This window comes from Silurus meridionalis, chromosome 13 (assembly GCF_014805685.1).
Source record: "Silurus meridionalis isolate SWU-2019-XX chromosome 13, ASM1480568v1, whole genome shotgun sequence".
Classification (NCBI taxonomy): domain Eukaryota; kingdom Metazoa; phylum Chordata; class Actinopteri; order Siluriformes; family Siluridae; genus Silurus; species Silurus meridionalis.
Genome location: NC_060896.1, coordinates 3,495,539 through 3,514,386, shown reverse-complemented (window position 1 = coordinate 3,514,386; position 18,848 = coordinate 3,495,539). Strand labels below are relative to the sequence as shown.

Sequence of the window (18,848 nt, the reverse complement as noted above, 5' to 3'; positions counted from 1 at the left end):
GGCTGCGCTTTATGAGCCAGAGTTCAAGGAGTGTATGGAGGTTGTGGCTCGTTCCACAGCAAGCTAGATTTAGATTAGTTGGCCGATGAGCAGAAAGCTGCTTTTTCCAGAAAGCTTGACAAGTGCTCTCTGCAACCTACATCACAACCGCCGCACTGGGGACTACTGTTTTTTTTTTGGACCTGCACATCGAGGCTAAGATGTATTCAGCCCACTGCTGCATGCCTGCACACCATGGCATACCAGGCTGATCTACTGTGAGAGCTTGACGTAGGGGCACCTCGGATGGTCAGGAGGTTCAGACTTTTAGGGCCACTAAAGAGACCACTGTGGCTGTTGGGTTCACAGAGAAGCACCTATGGCCAAGAAGTCCTGACATGGGATGTTCTGGTGATCCTGCAGAGAAAGGGCATGGTTCACCTCATCACACAATGCCCGCCCTGCCCTGGCACCCCTGGGGACCTGGTCCGTCAACCCTGCGATTTCTGCTCTGTATCGTAGCGGACCTGGAGAACTTGCGGCCTCCTTCGAGGCTCCTAGAGCCACACCAGGGCATAGCCCCTGTTCTAGGTGTACCAGAGGTTAGTCTTGAGAGACTGATTCTCTTAATAGACTACCTGGCAGCCTGGGAAGCTCTGCCAGACGTGTCTCAGTGGGTCCTCCGTACTGTAGACAGAGGCTATACAATTCAGTTGAGGTCTTGTTCTCCCTGGTTTGATGGGGTGTGTCCCACCTTGGTGGTACCCCAGCAGGCTCTGGTTACGGCCCAAGAGGTAAACACTCTCCTGATGAGGGAGTCCATTAAGGTGGTCTCTCCACCAGACAAAGAGTCCGGTTTCTACAGCTGGTACTTCATAGTTCCTAAAAATCTACGTCGGCTGAACCGCTCATTAATGAGACTCAGGTTCAAGATGCTGAACCTGAAGCAGATCGTGTTTTAAATCAGATCCAAAGACTGGTTTGTCATGATAGATCTAATGGATGCATGCTTTCATGCTTCCTTCTCACAGGAAGTTCCTGAGGTTCGCTTCTGGGGCAGAAGCGTAGCAATATCAGGTCATTTCGTTTGGTCTTGCCCTCTCATCCAGCACCTTCATGAAGTGTGTGGATGCAGCTCTGGTTTTCCTTAGAATTCAGGGCATCCGCATCTATATCGACAATTGGTTGATATTAGCTTAATCAGAGCACCTACCGGCATCAAGATGTTGTTCTCACTCACATAAAGGAACCAGGGTTACGGTAGAACGAAAAAGGTGTGCTTTCTCCATCACAGAGAATCACTCATTTAGGTGTCATATGGGATTCGACCCTTATGCATGTGCAGCTGTCTCCTGCCCGCATTGTGTACATTCACAAGGCCGTCAGGAGGATCAGAGAAGGGCAGTCACTCACTGTTACAGAGACTGCTGGGGCTAATGGTGGCAGCGTCCAATGTGGTTCCACTTGGCCTCCTGCACTTGAGACCCCTTCAGTGGTGGCTTAAGACCCCAGGGTTCTCTCGGAGGGGCACTCCGCTCCATACAATCAGGGTCACATTGCAAGCCCTACGAGCCTTAGATGTCTGGAGAGATCCCGGTTTCCTATCCCAGGCCCGTGTTGGGAGTTCTTGATTGTCGCATAATGCTAACGACAGACGCATCCCTCACGGGTTGGGGAGCAGTCATGAGTGGCCGCTCCATCCAATGTCTATGGGAAGGGTTATCTGCTGTGGCACATCAATTGTCTATAGATGCTGGCCGTGCTTCTAGCTTTGAAGCTTTTCTTGTCGGACCTCAGAGGTCAGCATGTGTTGAACCACTCGGACAACACCTTGTGGTTCACTCCAAGCATGACCAGTGTTTTGTTTAGTTGATTGTGATGCCCAATATATCCCACTTTGTCAGGTGAAATACAAAAGCACAATGACCTTTATAATTTTAAATGGAAAAAGTCTGGATTAACCAGGATCTAGAGTTGGTCAGCAAACTAAACAATTGGGGAAGAAGGGCTTTCGTAAGAGAGGTGACAAAACAATTAACCCAATGGTTACTATGGTTGAGATCAGAGCAAAACATATGAAGGCCTACATGGAATTATTATTTTTTATTATTATTTGTCAGGATTGAGACTAAAAGTCTCAATTTTTATTTATGGCAAGTTATTTGAAAGACGATGACAATTGTGAGTCTGAGACGCTTTGTGTATAGATAATTGTTTTTTTTGTAAAAAAAAAAAAAGTATACATTGCAATATTCTCGCTCTAACTGGTCTAGCGTAGACAGGTGGAATCTTAAAGAAGGAAATATATAATGTGTATTGATAATTAGGAGTGTTACTGCATGCTGAAAATGCTATCAGTGGCATTGTTATCAGTGTTATTTTTTATGAATAGATAGAGGGAATGTTCTCTATATTCAGTCAGATGGCTGAATATCTACATCATCTCTACATCACAATACAAATTCATCTTGATAAAAATAAATATTTTACATATTATCTGTCCTAGGCCTGTTTGTCATTCTGTATCTTAGTAGGCCTTTTATTTTCGTATAGAATTTGGTATATTACAGACTTCTTTGGTCATGCGACTAATATTAAGTTTGTAAAATCACAGAATTATTCACCCCTGCTGGTAAAATAAATGCTGTGAGGTAAGAAATTACCCACCTCGTACATTGAACAACTTTAATATACAATACAATAACAACATTAGACAAAAAGACAGTGGTCCATGTTTTCATATTTAATCCGTAAATAATATTATTTTCTTCTCTTGGTCTTAGAGTCTATCAGTATTCAAAATCTATCTATGTTTTATGGAATGTCACTGGGATCTGTGACACCTGCAGTTCATTGGCACCAGGTGTTTGAGTCTCCCGCAGATGTTAATAAATGACTGGAAAATGAAAGGTATACCAAAAATAACAATACAACTATAAAATAAATTACAAGCACTCTTAATGGTGAGCAGAAATAAAAAAATATATATATTTATTACTAGTCCAGCTTAAAAAATACAAAATACTAAAAAGAGGCCTAGCTACTTAGTCACACCTCCTTTGTCCCATCAGTGCAATGCTCCCATAGAGATTTTTTCCATATGTATAAATGCCACAAAATCATTCTGATTCATCCAGCTAGGGCAACCGGCCGAGCAGATATAACTGGATCACTACGGGGTAGCGGAATAGGTAGATGGAGCCATTACTCTTTACCTTTTTACATATGGTAATGGCCATAATCAATTTTTCTAGGGGTAATGGGACTACATGTGTACTGCAAGGAGAACCTGCATATCCACAGATATGGAAGGATGGTGATATCATTGTCGGAGGTGCTTTCCCTTTTCATAGTAATTGGGATATCACAGAGTTGTCTTATTCGGTCATGCCGCAAAAAATGCAGTGTGTGAGGTAAGAATTTAAGCATGTTGTTTACTGTAAAACATTGAATTCTTGACCTAGACAGTTGCATCTATTTTCATATCTCATTTTAAAATAATGATTTTTTTTTTTTTAAGTCTTGATTTCAGAGCCTTTCAGTATTCACAATCCTTGATCTTTGCAATAGAAGAGATCAACAACAGTTCGTCTTTACTTCCTGGGATATCATTGGGTTACAAGATCTTTGACACCTGCAGTTCACCAACATTGGGTGTTAAAGTATCCATGGCACTCATTAATGGAAATGAGAATTCAGTCTTGGATGAGATCTGCACAAAGCCAGCCCAGGTGCAAGCCATAATTGGCGAGACATACTCTTCAGTGTCCATGGCTATTGCAAAGACTATAGGACCTTTCAGCATTCCCTTAGTAAGATTCTTTTATATAATTTATAGTTTTCTAAAATGTTAAGTGCAAAAGAATTACCCTTCCTGTAAATTATTTTCGACGTTTTATACCACATGACAGCTAAAATTCATGCTAAGAAATATGATTGTTAATCATAATGAATGTAATATATTTTTTTGTAAATATAATTTTAGATCAGTCATTACTCTACCTGTGAGTGTCTCAGTGACAAGAAGAAATATCCCTCATTCCTACGCACTATTCCGAGTGATTTCCACCAGACCCGGGCCTTGGCAGAGATGGTCAAGCACTTTGGCTGGACGTGGGTGGGAGCAATAAGAAGAGATGATGACTATGGTAACAACGGGATGGCTGCATTTACAGAAGCTGCAAAACAGTTCGGCATCTGCTTAGAGTACTCCCTTCCATATTTTAGAACTTACTCAAATGACAAAGTGCTGAAGATCATTGAGCAAATCAAAAGCTCCACTTCTAAAGTGATTGTTGCATTTCTTGCTCACTGGGACTTGGAAATCTTGTTGAAAGTATTTTTCGAACACAACATTACTGGATACCAGTGGGTAGGAACTGAGGGCTGGATCTCAGATTCAGAACTAGCTGCAAAAGATAAGCACCATATACTGAAAGGAGCCATAGGACTAGCTATCCCTAAAACAACAGTAACGGGCTTGAAGGACTTCATTTTAGATATAAAACCGTTAAAGTCTGTTGGCAGTGACATTTTTACTAAATTCTGGGAAGCATTGTTTAAGTGCAAATATGCAGTGCAAAATAATTCGATGGATTCTCCTTTGTGTACAGGAGATGAGAAACTCTCTGAGATGGAAAACACGTTCACTGATATGTCCTTGATGCCTATTTTCAGTAATGTGTATAAAGCAGTATATGCCATTGCCCATACACTGCATAAACTTCTTGGCTGCAAACAAACATGTTCTATAAAGACGCAGCCTGATCCATTTACAGTGAGTTAATAGTGCTGTCGCTGTGGCTCAATCATAGAGACAGATGCGAAAATATTCGGATAGCACTTTTAATCTGAATAATCTTTTTTTTCTATTTAAGTTTCTAGAAAATCTCAAAAGAGTGCATTTCAAAACCAAAGAGGGTGAAGAAGTGTTTTTCGATGAAAACGGTGACCCCGCAGCAAAATATGATATAATAAACTGGCATGTAAATAATGAATATAAATTTGTTACTGTTGGACTTTATGACTCATCCATACCTGGTCATGATCGATTAGCAGTAAATATGACGTCTATTGTATGGGCACACAATGTTAACCAGGTGAGTACAAATTAAGTAAAAACTGCAACCGCAAACTGCCTTAAAACATGTTGTTTTGATATATGAATGCACTGAAGTACATGAATATTGTTATTATTTATAGGTTCCAATATCAATATGCAGTGAGAGCTGTCCTCCTGGCACAAGAAAAGCTGTACAGAAAGGAAAGCCTATCTGCTGCTTTGATTGCATACCATGTGCTGAAGGAGAGATCAGCAATATCACAGGTACCGATATTTCTTACAATGGAAACATATTTCCCAAGTTTTCCCTGAATATTAAATAACAAAATGTCTGAACTGTGCACAAGTTTAATTTTCTTTTTTTTTCATAACAGATTCCATTGAATGTAATCAATGCTATCAGGATCATTGGTCAAATCCTCAGAAAGATCAATGTATCATGAAGGAAATTGAATATTTATCCTATAAGGAAACGATGGGAATTTTGCTGACGGCTGTTTCTATTATCGGTGCATTTATGACAATGGTAATAGCAATCATATTATTTAGACATAAAAATACCCCAATTGTCAAGGCCAACAACTCTGAGCTGAGCTTCCTGCTTCTCTTCTCTCTGACTCTGTGTTTCCTTTGTTCACTTACTTTTATTGGTCAGCCCACTGGTTGGTCCTGTATGCTGCAACACACAGCGTTTGGGATCACCTTCGTCCTCTGCATCTCCTGTGTTCTGGGGAAAACGATAGTGGTGTTAATGGCCTTTAGGGCTACACTTCCGGGCAGTAAAGTCATGAAATGGTTTGGGCCTCCACAACAACGACTTAGTGTTGTAACTTTCACTCTAATACAGGTCCTTATTTGTGTGCTTTGGTTGACCATATCGCCTCCTTTTCCTTTTAAAAACCTAAAAAGTTACAAGGAAAAGATTATTCTAGAATGTCATTTGGGCTCAACTATTGGTTTTTGGGCCGTGCTGGGTTATATAGGATTTTTAGCTATTTTCTGCTTTATATTAGCTTTTCTGGCAAGGAAGTTGCCTGATAATTTTAACGAAGCCAAATTTATCACCTTTAGTATGTTAATTTTCTGTGCTGTTTGGCTCACTTTTATTCCAGCGTATGTCAGTTCACCTGGAAAATTCACAGTAGCAGTAGAAATATTTGCCATTCTAGCATCAAGCTTTGGCTTATTATTCTGTATATTTCTTCCAAAGTGTTATATAATCATACTGAAACCTGAAAAAAATACTAAAAAACAACTTATGGGCAAAGCATAATCTACATGAAATCTGATCAGAAAATAAAGTAAACCTGAATGTCTGTATTTGGCTCAAAATATAAATGTTCTATATTCTTCCTTCTGTGAAGGGAGAACCATGATGTCTAAGACTGCTACCACCGCTGGACACAGGATAACAAGCATTTATTTACATTTATAAAATTCATATTATTATTAATCATCACAATTTTTTTTTCTCTAAAGCTTGTTATTTTAAAGTAAAAACATGTCATTAACTAATAATATCTTAATTTTTACAAGTGTTTGATTCCTCAATCTTGTATCGACATACCTTTACTTTTAGGATCAATGTACTTATTTATTTTAGTCACTAAATAATATGGTTTACTATTATTTACCTTATGCAGTTTACTATGTAATGTAGTATAACAATTTGTAAAATACCTTCTATCTGCTTTCATACACATTTCTAGTTAGAAATGTGTATTAACTCTATTGATTAACTGGACATAACGTTTCTAGTCACTGGCTGTTCATAACAATGTCATAATGTTAATGTAAATGTTAAAATCTACATCTATCTACTCTGAAAGTTGTTGCACATAAAAATACTCAATAAATATAAGCAAAAATGCAAGGAATGTATATATTCATTATATATATTTATTGTATATGGCAGGTCCCCTTATAAAGAACAACCTACATTTATCTCATTTTTTATACACCAAGCAGATGAGGTTTCAGGGCCCTGTTGAATAGCAGCTAGAAGGTGCTGGGAATTGAGACGAACATAAGTGAAATGAAATGTTTTTGACAAATCTTCATTCAATTATCATGACAACTCAAAAGATGTCTGGGGAGAGATGAATTGCTCAAATATTGAATATATATAATTGTATATAATTATATAATATTAACCAATATTTTATAGATTCAATATTATAATAATAAAAATAGCATTATTTTAATTACATTTATTAAAATAAAAAAAATTAAAAGCTGTCACTGCACCAATGAGAAAACACAGACTAAATAAAAGAATGACACTAGTTTAGATTAGTGCTGCCTACATTTGCAGGTCACACCTCTTTTTTTCCACCGGTGTAATATTACCATAGAGAATTTGCCATTCTATCTATATAAATACTAATAATTCATTTCTAATAATCCAGAAGAGACACTAGGCCTACAGATATCAACCGTTAGCACTGTTTTGTAGTCAGGCAGATAGATGGAGCCCATCTTTACTCTTTTACATATAATAATAGTCATCATCAATTTTTCTAAAGGTAATGGAACTGCTTGTATACTGCAAGGAGAGCCTGCATATCCACAACTATGGAAGGATGGTGATATCACTGTCGGTGGAGTTTTTCCCTTTCATAGTAATTGGGAGGTCACCGACTTGTCTTATTTGGTCATACCACAAACAACGAAGTGTATTAGGTAAGATGTTTAGCATATCCAGCATTGATTAATGCTGTTTAACAGTTAGACAGTTAGACAGTGATGACAAATTTTGTTTTAAATAATGTGATTTGTTTTTCTGATTGTTATAAATTAGTCTTGATTTCAGAGCCTTTCAGTATTCACAGTCTTTGATATTTGCAATAGAGGAGATTAACAACAGTACCACTTTATTGCCTGGAATCTCACTGGGGTACAAGATATTCGATACCTGCAGTTCATCAACAATGGGAGCGAGAGTTGCAATGACACTTGTGAATGGAAATGAGAACTCAGTCTTGGATGAGATCTGCACAAAGCCAGCCCAGGTGCAGGCCATCATTGGCGAAACCTACTCTTCTGTGTCCATGGCTATTGCACAGGGCATTGGACCCTTCAGCATTCCCTTAGTAAGAATATTTGTTCCAATTCTTGCTTGTTGTTAGATAGGCAATGTTGAAAAATGTTGAAATTTTATCCTAAAATTTTTATTTTCTTGTGCCATTCTATAATTGCCGATTAGGCATGTACAAAACCATAATTAAACACACTGCCTTATATTTACATTTTTAAATCTGATTTTAGATCAGTCACTATTCCACCTGTGAATGTCTCAGTGACAAGAGAAAATATCCGTCATTCCTTCGCACAATTCCCAGTGATTATTACCAGAGCAGAGCGCTTGCAGAAATGGTCAAGCACTTTGGCTGGACCTGGGTGGGAGCAATGAGAAGAGATGATGACTACGGTAACAGCGGGATGGCTGCTTTTACTGAAGCTGCAGAACAGTTGGGCATCTGTTTGGAATATTCCATCCCATTTTTTAGAACCTATTCACAAGAAAGAGTGATGAGAATTGTCGAGCAAATCAAAAGCTCCACTTCTCGAGTCATTATTGGATTTCTTGACAACTGGGATTTGGAGAGTTTACTGCCAGTATTTTTTAAGCACAATATAACTGGATTTCAATGGGTTGGAACTGAAGCCTGGATTTTTGATACAGAATTGGCCACAATGGATAAACACCATATACTGAAAGGAGCTATAGGTTTGGCTATCCCCAAATCGAAGGTGACGGGTCTGCAGGACTTCATTTTAGATATACATCCACTAAAAACTGTAGGCAGTGCCATTTTTACTGAATTCTGGGAGGCTTTGTTTAGCTGTAAGTATGCAGTGCAAAATGGTACAGAGGAGACACCAGTTTGCACCGGGAACGAAAAGCTGTCTGAGGTGGAAAACACATTTACTGATATGACCCTTATGCCAATATTCAACAATGTGTATAAAGGGGTTTATGCAATTGCTCATACCTTACATGAACTTCTTGGCTGCAAACAAACATGTCCTACAAATAAACAGCCTGATCCTTTCACAGTGAGTTTATAATACTGATGATTCCAGTATTTGAACCATAAATCTAAATATACCAAAAGAAATGTAAACATTTATCATACCATACTGTGTACTCACATATCAAATATGCCGAATTGCAATTTTCTTTCACCAATTTAGTTCCTACAACAGCTTAAGAGAGTGCATTTCAAAACCAAAGAGGGCGAAGATGTGTTTTTTGACAGAAATGGTGACCCTCCAGCTAAATACGAAGTAATAAACTGGCATTTGAATAACGAGAATCAGCACGAGTTTGTCACAGTTGGACATTATGACTCATCTTTAACTGGTCAAGACCATTTATTTATAAATGTGACCACTATTATGTGGGCACAGAATACAAATCAGGTGAGTCTTATAGAGAGATTATGTTTAATCTTATAATCATTCCTGATATTTCAATGCACTGAAGGTTTGCAGTAAAAAATGTGTACAATAATTGTGTGAAATGTCTGAAATATGTTTTGTTTTGTTTTTTGTCATAGGTGCCAATGTCTGTATGCAGTGAGAGTTGCCCTCCTGGCACAAGAAAAGCTGTACAGAAAGGAAAACCCATCTGCTGTTTTGACTGCATACCATGTGCTGATGGAGAAATCAGTAATATGACAGGTATTAGAATCTATTCATTTGATCACTTCTGTAAAGAATATGGATAATTATCTCTCCAGTGGTATATATTTTTATTTGCTTTTCCTAATATTTTTGACAGATTCCATTGAATGTCAGCAATGCTATCAGGATTACTGGTCAAATCCACAGAGAAATGAATGTGTAAAGAAGGAAATTGAATACTTGTCCTACAAAGAAACGATGGGAATTTTGCTAACAGCTGTTTCAATTATTGGTGCATTTATGACAATGGTAATAGCAATTATTTTCTTTAGACATAAAAATACCCCAATTGTCAAGGCCAACAACTCTGAGCTGAGCTTCCTGCTGCTCTTCTCACTGACTCTGTGTTTCCTCTGTTCACTTACTTTCATTGGTCAGCCCTCTGAGTGGTCCTGTATGCTGCGGCACACAGCGTTTGGGATCACCTTCGTCATCTGCATCTCCTGTGTTCTTGGAAAAACATTAGTGGTGTTGATGGCTTTCAGAGCTACACTTCCAGGCAGTAATGTCATGAAATGGTTTGGGCCTCCACAACAACGACTGAGTGTTCTGTTTTTCACTCTTATACAGGTCCTTATTTGTGTGCTTTGGTTGACAATATCTCCTCCTTTCCCTTTTAAAAACCTTAAGAGCTACAAGGAAAAGATTATTCTCGAATGTCATTTGGGCTCCAACCTAGGTTTCTGGGCTGTGCTGGGTTATATAGGATTTTTGGCCCTCTTGTGTTTTCTTTTAGCTTTTCTGGCAAGGAAGTTGCCTGATAATTTTAACGAAGCCAAATTTATTACATTTAGTATGCTAATCTTTTGTGCAGTTTGGCTCACATTTATTCCAGCGTATGTCAGTTCACCTGGAAAATTCACAGTAGCAGTAGAGATCTTTGCCATTTTAGCATCAAGCTTTGGCTTATTATTTTGTATATTTCTTCCAAAGTGTTATATAATCATACTGAAACCTGAGAAGAACACCAAAAAGCAACTTATGGGCAGTTATATGAAGTAGCAGCCTTTTTTTATTTTATATAACATTTTATAATTTTTTAAAACATGCAACCTTAAAAAATTAATCAGAGATATACTGTTTCTCAGTTTAGACCAAGCTCAGCATATTTTCTGTCGGAAAACTTATACTGTATACTGTCATTTATACTGTATGTGTTAATACTCGAATGTTATATTATTACTGAGAAACAGCTGAACATGTCGGATGATTTTTATTAATATTTATTAAGTTTTATCGTGTTATTGCACAGAATATTCCAACATTCCAAGAAACTTTCTTGAAGAAAAAAAATCTTTGTTGTCACACCAAACTCCATCTACATCACCGGCCACTGGATGCCCTGCCATAAACACCAAAATGAGTCAATTCCTTATTTCTGTGGACTTTATAAGGCCCAATGTTTGTGGGGCCATGGAAGTTTTGTGGCAGAAAGTCATTAACTGTTCTATTACACAGACTTCATTGTCTCTTACATTACATCTCTCTGTACATGGTTAAATGTGAGGCAATACGCAGCAGAGCTGCTCTTTTAAACCCCAAACCATACAATTTGCCTTTACACACTTTCTAATAAAGATTATTTGATTATATGCCGTAGTAACACAGATGATCTTACAGTCCAAGACAAACAATTTGTACAATATATTTAATTTATTTTCTCATGAAAATGCACCTAAATAAAGCTCTGTGCTCCAATAAATGACATTGGACAGATGAATGCAAAGTTGTTTTTTACAGTGTCAAAATGATCAATTGTGGAAATGATTAGTTATTTATATAATTTATTGATTTCATTATATTTGTTTATTTAAATGGTTACAAATTGCTTTATTTATTTAAAAAAAAAGTTTTAGCATTAAACATAAATTGAACCAGAAATGGTCCATATAAAAGAAAAATACTGTTTAAAATGACCTTTTTATATTCAATTTACCAATTGTCATTGTAATTATTGAGTGGCCAAAATTGTTGCAGTTGCAAATAACAGTTTTTTTTTTTTTTTAAATAAATAATCTATTTATCCGATCAATCAAATCAATGTTTATCCTAAAACCAGTCAAAATAGGTGGAAAATCATGTGATCAACAGATACACTAGGAAGTGGTAGCTCAACTCAATTTAATATATATTTTATTTGTATAGCACTTTTAATAATATATATTGTTTTACACAGATAATGTGATAAGAATGAATGAATAAAAATTGTTCTTTATAAGTGTAAGTTTGTCCCAAATTAGCAAGTGACTATGGCAAGGAAAAAATCCCTGAGACGGCATAAGGAAGAAACTTTAAAATAAACTAGACTTAAGATGAGCGCAAGCTCAGTGGTTAAGGCTCTGGGTTGCTGAATGGAAAGGTCGGGGGGTCAAGTCCAGTATTGTCAAGCTGCCACTCTTGGGCCCATGAGCAAGGCCCTTAACCCTCTGTGCTCCAGGGGTGTTTAATCATGGCTGACCCTCTGACAAATAAATGCATCTATTAAATTTCATACTGTGCCCACATTAAACATTTAGAAACAGTGCGACACTTTACAGCGAGTGTAAGTTTGGTTCTGCTAATATAGGTTAAGTGTGATTGAGTCCAGGTGTGCATAATCAGTATTTAAAAACATGACGTTGAGTTTGTATGCTAGACATTGTAGCCTGTGATGTTGTTGTTATCAACAGTAGAACCTGATCCAGAACTGGTTGATTACAAGAGTCCCAAATCTCTATTTGCTATCCCCTGGTACCTGGGAATCTTGTAATATAATATTAAGCAATTATTGTAAGCAAGGAATCTTATTTAAGTTCTCTCTCTCAAAAAAATAAATAAAAATAAATAAATAATAGCTCTTAATTTGAGCTTAACTAATATGTTTGACAGCGCTCTAATTCTTGTAAAAGATGCAGGGACTAAAGTAAAAGGGAAACAAAGCCTTGAGTTCTCCTTTAGGATTAGTGATTCTCGTATATAAAAGTCACACCTCCTTTGACTGTGTCCATCTAACGTAACTTTTCCAGTGAGAATTTGTCTCACCTGTTTCTATAAATACAGCAGATCCTTTTTGTATCCTGCTTATATAATTGAAATAAAGCATACTATGCTTTTGCAAATTCTCTTGCTGGATAGATAAATGGAGCTCATCTTTTCCCTGTTGCATGTGGTAATGGCCATTCTTAATTTTTCAAGAGCTAATGCAACTGCTTGCAACCTACAAGGGGAACCAGTATATCCACATCTGTGGAATGATGGGGATATCATAGTTGGAGGTATTTTTCCCTTACATAGTCGTTGGGAGATCACAGATTTGTCCTTTTCAGCCATTCCACCTCCACTGAAGTGCATAAGGTAAGCAGCCAAAGATTAAAAAAAATAAAAAGCTTGAAATTGTTTAAACGTTTTTGATATTCATGACCCCAATATGACAACTCAGTGATTAAGATGAATTTATATTAAACCACTGTCATTGTATTTTTTTTTTCCTGATTTTTGACCAGTCTTGATTTCACAGCCTTACAGTCTTCACTGACTCTGATCTTTGCAATAGAGGAGATCAACAACAGTTCATCGTTACTGCCTGGAATCACACTGGGCTACAGGGTATATGATACATGCAGCTCTGCATCAGTGGGAGTTAAAATGGCTATGGCACTTGTGAACGGGAATGAGAACTCGATCTCAGGTGAGCCCTGTACAAAGCCAGCAGAGGTGCAAGCTATAATCGGTGAGGCTTATTCATCAGTGTCCATGGCTATAGCAAAGACTATCGGGCCTTTCAGCATTCCACTAGTAAGAAATTACAATTAACAATACATTTAATAATTGAACTAGAGGACAATCACTTATTATTTCCCATTGAATTTTATGTGCCATTTCAGATCAGTTACTTTTCCACCTGTGAGTGTCTCAGTGACAAACGGAAATACCCATCATTTTTGCGCACTATTCCTAGTGACTCCTTCCAGAGCCGAGCCCTGGCAGAGGTGGTCAAGCACTTTGGCTGGACCTGGGTGGGAGCAATAAGAAGAGATGATGACTATGGTAACAGCGGGATGGCTGCATTTACTAAAGCTGCAGAGCAACTGGGCATCTGCTTAGAATATTCTCTTCCATTTTCCAAAACCTATTCACAAGAAAGAGTGATGGGAATTGTCGAGCAAGTCAAAAGTGCCAGCTCTCGAGTTATTGTGGGATTTCTTGGTACTCGTGAGCTAGAGATCTTGCTCAGTGTTTTTTTCGAGCACAACATCACTGGATTCCAGTGGGTAGGAACGGAGGGTTGGATCTCTGATTCGGAACTGGTCGTAAAAGATAAGAACAATATGCTACAGGGAGCTATTGGACTGGCCATTCCGAAAACAAAGGTCACAGGTCTCAAAAGCTTCTTTTTAGATATAAGACCACTAAAATCCGCAAGCAATATCATTTTTAATGAATTCTGGGAGACTCTTTTTAAGTGCAAATTTGGAGCGCAGAACAATTCAGACATTTCAGTGTGCACAGGGAGGGAGAAACTCTCGAGGTGGAGAGCATCTTCAGTGATACTTCCTTGATGCCTATTTTCAGTAATGTGTATAAAGGAGTATATGCTATAGCCAGTGCCTTACACAACTTTCTTGGGTGTCAACAAACATGTCCTAAAAAGACTCAGCCTGATCCTCTGACAGTGAGTCGTTCAGATTTCTCAAAATTTCCTACATTTGTATGTATACATGTAAGAGTAAGCAGCAGGCAAAACTATTGTAGGGTTAAGAATAAAGAGATTTGAATGACCTAACTTTGATTAAAATATAGGCTGTGCTGTGTCTTAACAGTTTCTACGACATCTTAAAAAGGTGCATTTTAAAAGCAAAGAAGGTGAAGAGGTTTACTTCGATGAAAATGGTGATCCTCCTGCAAAATATGAAATAATAAACTGGCAGGTAAATACAGAATATCAGCATGAATTTGTGACTGTCGGACTTTATGACAGCTCCTCTCATGAGCACTTAACAATAAATATGACATATATTGTTTGGGCACAGAATGACACTCAGGTGAGTAAAAGGAAGAACTTAGTTGTAATGAAATCAATCAATCAATAAAATAAAATACATATATCAGGTTTTAAAGTCTTTAGATATTTTCTATACTATAGGTCCCAAAGTCTGTATGCAGTGAGAGTTGCCCACCTGGCACAAGGAAAGCTGTACAGAAAGGAAAACCCATTTGCTGCTTTGACTGCATACCATGTGCTGAAGGAGAGATCAGTAATATGACAGGTACAAAAACCTATAATCACATATAAAAACATTTTTAGATGTTTAAGTGTAAGATGTCAATTTCTTATTCCAATAAATTGTGCAAAAGTAACAGTGATATATTGCTTACTGCTGCTCTTTTATTTCCTTTTTTCCTTTACAGACTCTATTACATGTGAACAATGTCAGCAAGATTACTGGTCAAATCCTCAGAGAGATGAATGCGTAAAGAAAGAGGTTGAATATCTTTCATACGAGGAAACCATGGGAATTTTGCTAACAGCAGCATCTATACTTGGTGCATTAATGACACTTATAATAACGATTATATTATTTAAATATAGAAATACCCCAATAGTCAAAGCCAACAACTCTGAACTGAGTTTCCTGCTGCTCTTCTCACTGACTTTGTGTTTCCTTTGTTCACTTACTTTCATTGGTCAGCCTTCTGGTTGGTCCTGTATGCTGCGGCACACAGCGTTTGGTATCACATTTGTACTCTGTATCTCCTGCGTTCTGGGAAAAACAGTGGTCGTGTTAATGGCCTTCAGAGCTACACTTCCAGGCAGTAATGTCATGAAATGGTTTGGGCCTCCACAACAAAGGCTCAGTGTTCTTGTCTTTACTCTCATACAGGTCCTTATTTGTGTGCTTTGGTTGACAATATCTCCTCCATTCCCCTTTAAAAATTTTAAGCGATCCAAAGAAAAGATCATTCTAGAATGTCATTTGGGATCAGCTATAGGTTTTTGGGCTGTGCTGGGTTATATAGCACTTTTAGCACTGTTATGTTTTATTTTGGCTTTTTTGGCCCGGAAGCTTCCTGATAACTTTAATGAAGCGAAATTCATCACATTCAGCATGCTCATATTCTGTGCAGTTTGGATCACTTTTATTCCAGCTTATATAAGCTCTCCTGGAAAATTCACTGTAGCTGTGGAGATCTTTGCCATTTTATCATCAAGCTTTGGGTTACTTTTTGCATTTTTTTGCCAAAGTGTTACATAATCATATTGAAACCAGAAAAGAATAGTAAGAAACAACTTATGGGTAAAACACCAGGTAGTTGAGTTAATGCTGTAAGTATTCAATTATAATATGAATGGTCCAAAATCCAATAAAAATATAGAGACCAATTTAGAATTAGAATGTTTTATTATAAAAATAAACTGTATATTGTATACTTCTTGATTGCTTATTGTTTACTTATTTGCATAGTCATTGTGTTTTACCGACAGACCAGTGACCTTTTGCGGAGCACATTTATTGCTCATCTGAAATGGAATAACCATGTGTAAGCATCATTATAACTTAAAATGATTCAGATTTTTTTATTGCGAACTATAACACTAAAAACTTACTTACAAAGGTGTCCTCATAGGATTCAGGTGATCAGTATTTTCAAGAATGATCAAGAATTTTTAATTAATTTCAACTGACTCAATCCTCTAAAGGTACATTTTAGAAGAACACATTTTTCACTAGGTTACAAGAACAAACTGCATCAACTAAATATTATATAAAAAAACTATTTATTCCATTAAAAAACAAGGAAGCAACAAAAACTAAACAGAACACTTTGTCAGTCATCCTAATGAGAAGTTGTAAAATGTGAACTGGCTCCCTGTACACAGGTGGATAATTATAAGTGAAATAAAGAAAGACTACATGCTAATTAGGTCAGGTGATTAGCACCAGGAAGACAAAAAATCAATATACAAAAAAAAAAAAAAAACAAGAATAAGAAACTGGAAAAAATAAAACTGAAAAAGAATGTCTCTAGTTTACGTATGTAAACCTGATTCCCTGAGGGAATAAGACATTGCATAGACAACGCTTTGGAAACGCTTTGGCGTGTCCACACTCTGAATCACGTGTGTAATCTGTCCAACGGAAAGGCGCGATGTCACCAGTGGGGTGATGTTACAACCAGGAAGCTATCAAAGCAAATGTAGTGGAGACGATGCTAGCTTCTGCAATAGAAGGAATGATGTGGCAGCCTGTATAGGGGTAAGATTGCAGACCCCCCTGTAGTTGATGTAGGAGGCCACTGATGTATTGTTCATACGGAACAACACATGGCGGCTATCAAGTCTGTGAGAAATTGCTTCGGCGCCAGAAGCATGGCTAGCATCTCCAGGCAGTTGATGGGCCAGGTGAGATGGGGCCGCAGACCTTGGGCAGAGCAGCCTCTCATGTCTGCCTCCCTATCCCGTGAGGGAGGCATCCGTCGTTAGCATTACGTGATGACAAGAAGCTCCAATCACGGGGCCCTGAGACGGAATCCTGGGTTCTCTCCACACGTCCAAAGCCCATAGGGTTTACCGTGTGACCTTGATAGTGTGTAGTGGGATGCCCTTCTGGGAGAACCCTCTGTCCCTGAGCCACCACTGGAGAAGTCTCATGTGCAGGAGGCCAATCGGAACCGCGTCGGATGCAAGTGCTAACAGACCCAGCAGTCTTTGAAAATGCTTCACAATATGTGACTGGTCTTCTTTCATTGTCTTCACGGCTGTGAGAATAGCCTCAATCTGAGTAGAAGAGAGTTGTTTCCACACAGTCGAATCCCACACTAAACCTAGATAAGTGGTTCTCTGTACTGGAGAAATCACACTACTCTTGTAATTTAGTCTTAACCCCAGTTCCTTTATGTGGGTGAGAACAACATCTCGATGGCAGACCGCCAAGAGCTTATATTGAGCCAGTATCAACCAATTGTTGATATTGTTCAGAATGTGGATGTCCCGGAGTCTCAGCCCCGAAAGCAAACCTCATGAACATCCTGTGCAAAGGAAAGATTTATATTTGGAATTGAGCATCCTTTATATTTTTTGTGACAAACCAGTTCTCGGATCTGATTTGAGGGTGAGCATCTTTAACCTGGGCCTCAATTGTGAGCTGTTTAGCTGATGTAGATCCAGAATGGTACGCAACCCCCCATCCTTCTTGGGAACTACTGTATGAAGTACCATCTGTAGAACCCGCAAAGAAACCAGCTCAATAGCCTTCTTCCTTAAGAGACTGTGTACTTCTTGTTCCATGACAAGAGCCTGTGGGGGCAAAACTCAACTGAACTCCTCTCTACAGTGTGCTTGACCCACTGAGACACATCTGGCAGGCGATTTCAGGCTGCCAGACAGTCTCTCAAGGCAACCAGTTTCTTACTCACTCTGGTATGCCTAGAGTGGATGGAGCGGTGCCCTGCAGCCATTCTAGCGACCTCCTGAGAGGCCCTCAAACATCATATGTGGCAGGGTTAACAAGCCGACCTGCTGAGGGTGTCAATGAGGGTAGGGCACTGTACACTGAGGTGCATACACACTCACTGTGGCCAATAGGGCTAATAGAGACTGGTCAGTGGCCCTAGTGTTCTCCTTATTTGCCCTGAGAGCCAGGTCCGTAGCACCACGTGGCTCTTGGACATCGTCAGCCCCTGTACTAACTTTTTCATTCAACTCCTGCAGCAAGTCAGCCTGGTATGCTTTAACACTGCCATCATGTGCATGCTGCCTTCTGTGCCAAGGCAGAGGAAGTCAGAAGGTGTTTGGTAGGCAGGGCAGTGGGACGATGCAGCACCTGGGGAAAGATAGACAGCTAGCAGGTTGTAGAAGTAGGCCATACCATTTAGACCTTGGTGTCGATCCGAGGTGTTGTCTAACATACTCCTGGCATTAACTTGGCTTGAGGGGCTCCTTTATGGGCTCCTGACAAAAACATACTAACAAGGTTATAAAGATTAAACAAGGAAGTGGAAACAAGTGTAAAGGAGACAACACATAAACAAAAGAACCAATATTAAAACAAGGGTAGAGACATTGCATGAATGCAAACAAACAAATACACACTTGGTTTTGGAAACAAAGGTGGGAATGCAGAAATGTGCTTGTACTGCA

At 38.5% G+C, this 18,848-nt stretch overlaps 3 protein-coding genes across 3 annotated transcripts; all 3 read left to right on the top strand.

Annotated features, from left to right (window-relative positions):
- Positions 1-3,174: 3,174 nt before the first annotated feature.
- LOC124395800 (extracellular calcium-sensing receptor-like) lies at positions 3,175-6,314 on the top strand. Its single transcript, XM_046864641.1, has 6 exons — positions 3,175-3,392; positions 3,500-3,791; positions 3,965-4,756; positions 4,857-5,078; positions 5,182-5,305; positions 5,416-6,314. Exons 1-6 carry the CDS (start codon positions 3,175-3,177, stop codon positions 6,312-6,314), a joined length of 2,547 nt encoding a protein of 848 aa, XP_046720597.1.
- A 1,194-nt stretch (positions 6,315-7,508) lies between these two features.
- LOC124395791 (extracellular calcium-sensing receptor-like) lies at positions 7,509-10,732 on the top strand. The gene is made up of 6 exons (XM_046864626.1): positions 7,509-7,723; positions 7,842-8,133; positions 8,309-9,100; positions 9,239-9,466; positions 9,604-9,727; positions 9,828-10,732. Exons 1-6 carry the CDS (start codon positions 7,509-7,511, stop codon positions 10,730-10,732), a joined length of 2,556 nt encoding a protein of 851 aa, XP_046720582.1.
- Positions 10,733-12,881: 2,149 nt separating this feature from the next.
- Positions 12,882-15,963, top strand: LOC124395927 (extracellular calcium-sensing receptor-like). Its single transcript, XM_046864817.1, is given in 7 exon segments — positions 12,882-13,063; positions 13,213-13,504; positions 13,594-14,224; positions 14,227-14,381; positions 14,530-14,751; positions 14,853-14,976; positions 15,119-15,963. Coding segments are annotated over 7 exon segments (2,451 nt in total).
- Positions 15,964-18,848: the final 2,885 nt, after the last annotated feature.

Bases quoted from the DNA above. Each gene is read 5' to 3' on its own strand.
- LOC124395800 (XM_046864641.1), top strand. From the start codon at position 3,175: ATGGAGCCATTACTCTTTACCTTTTTACATATGGTAATGGCCATAATC. The intron at 3,393-3,499 runs GTAAGAATTTAA...TTTTTTTTTAAG, and splicing joins CAAAAAATGCAGTGTGTGAG to TCTTGATTTCAGAGCCTTTC. The intron at 5,306-5,415 runs GTACCGATATTT...TTTTCATAACAG, and splicing joins AGAGATCAGCAATATCACAG to ATTCCATTGAATGTAATCAA.
- LOC124395791 (XM_046864626.1), top strand. From the start codon at position 7,509: ATGGAGCCCATCTTTACTCTTTTACATATAATAATAGTCATCATCAAT. The intron at 7,724-7,841 runs GTAAGATGTTTA...GTTATAAATTAG, and splicing joins CAAACAACGAAGTGTATTAG to TCTTGATTTCAGAGCCTTTC. The intron at 9,101-9,238 runs GTGAGTTTATAA...TCACCAATTTAG, and splicing joins AACAGCCTGATCCTTTCACA to TTCCTACAACAGCTTAAGAG.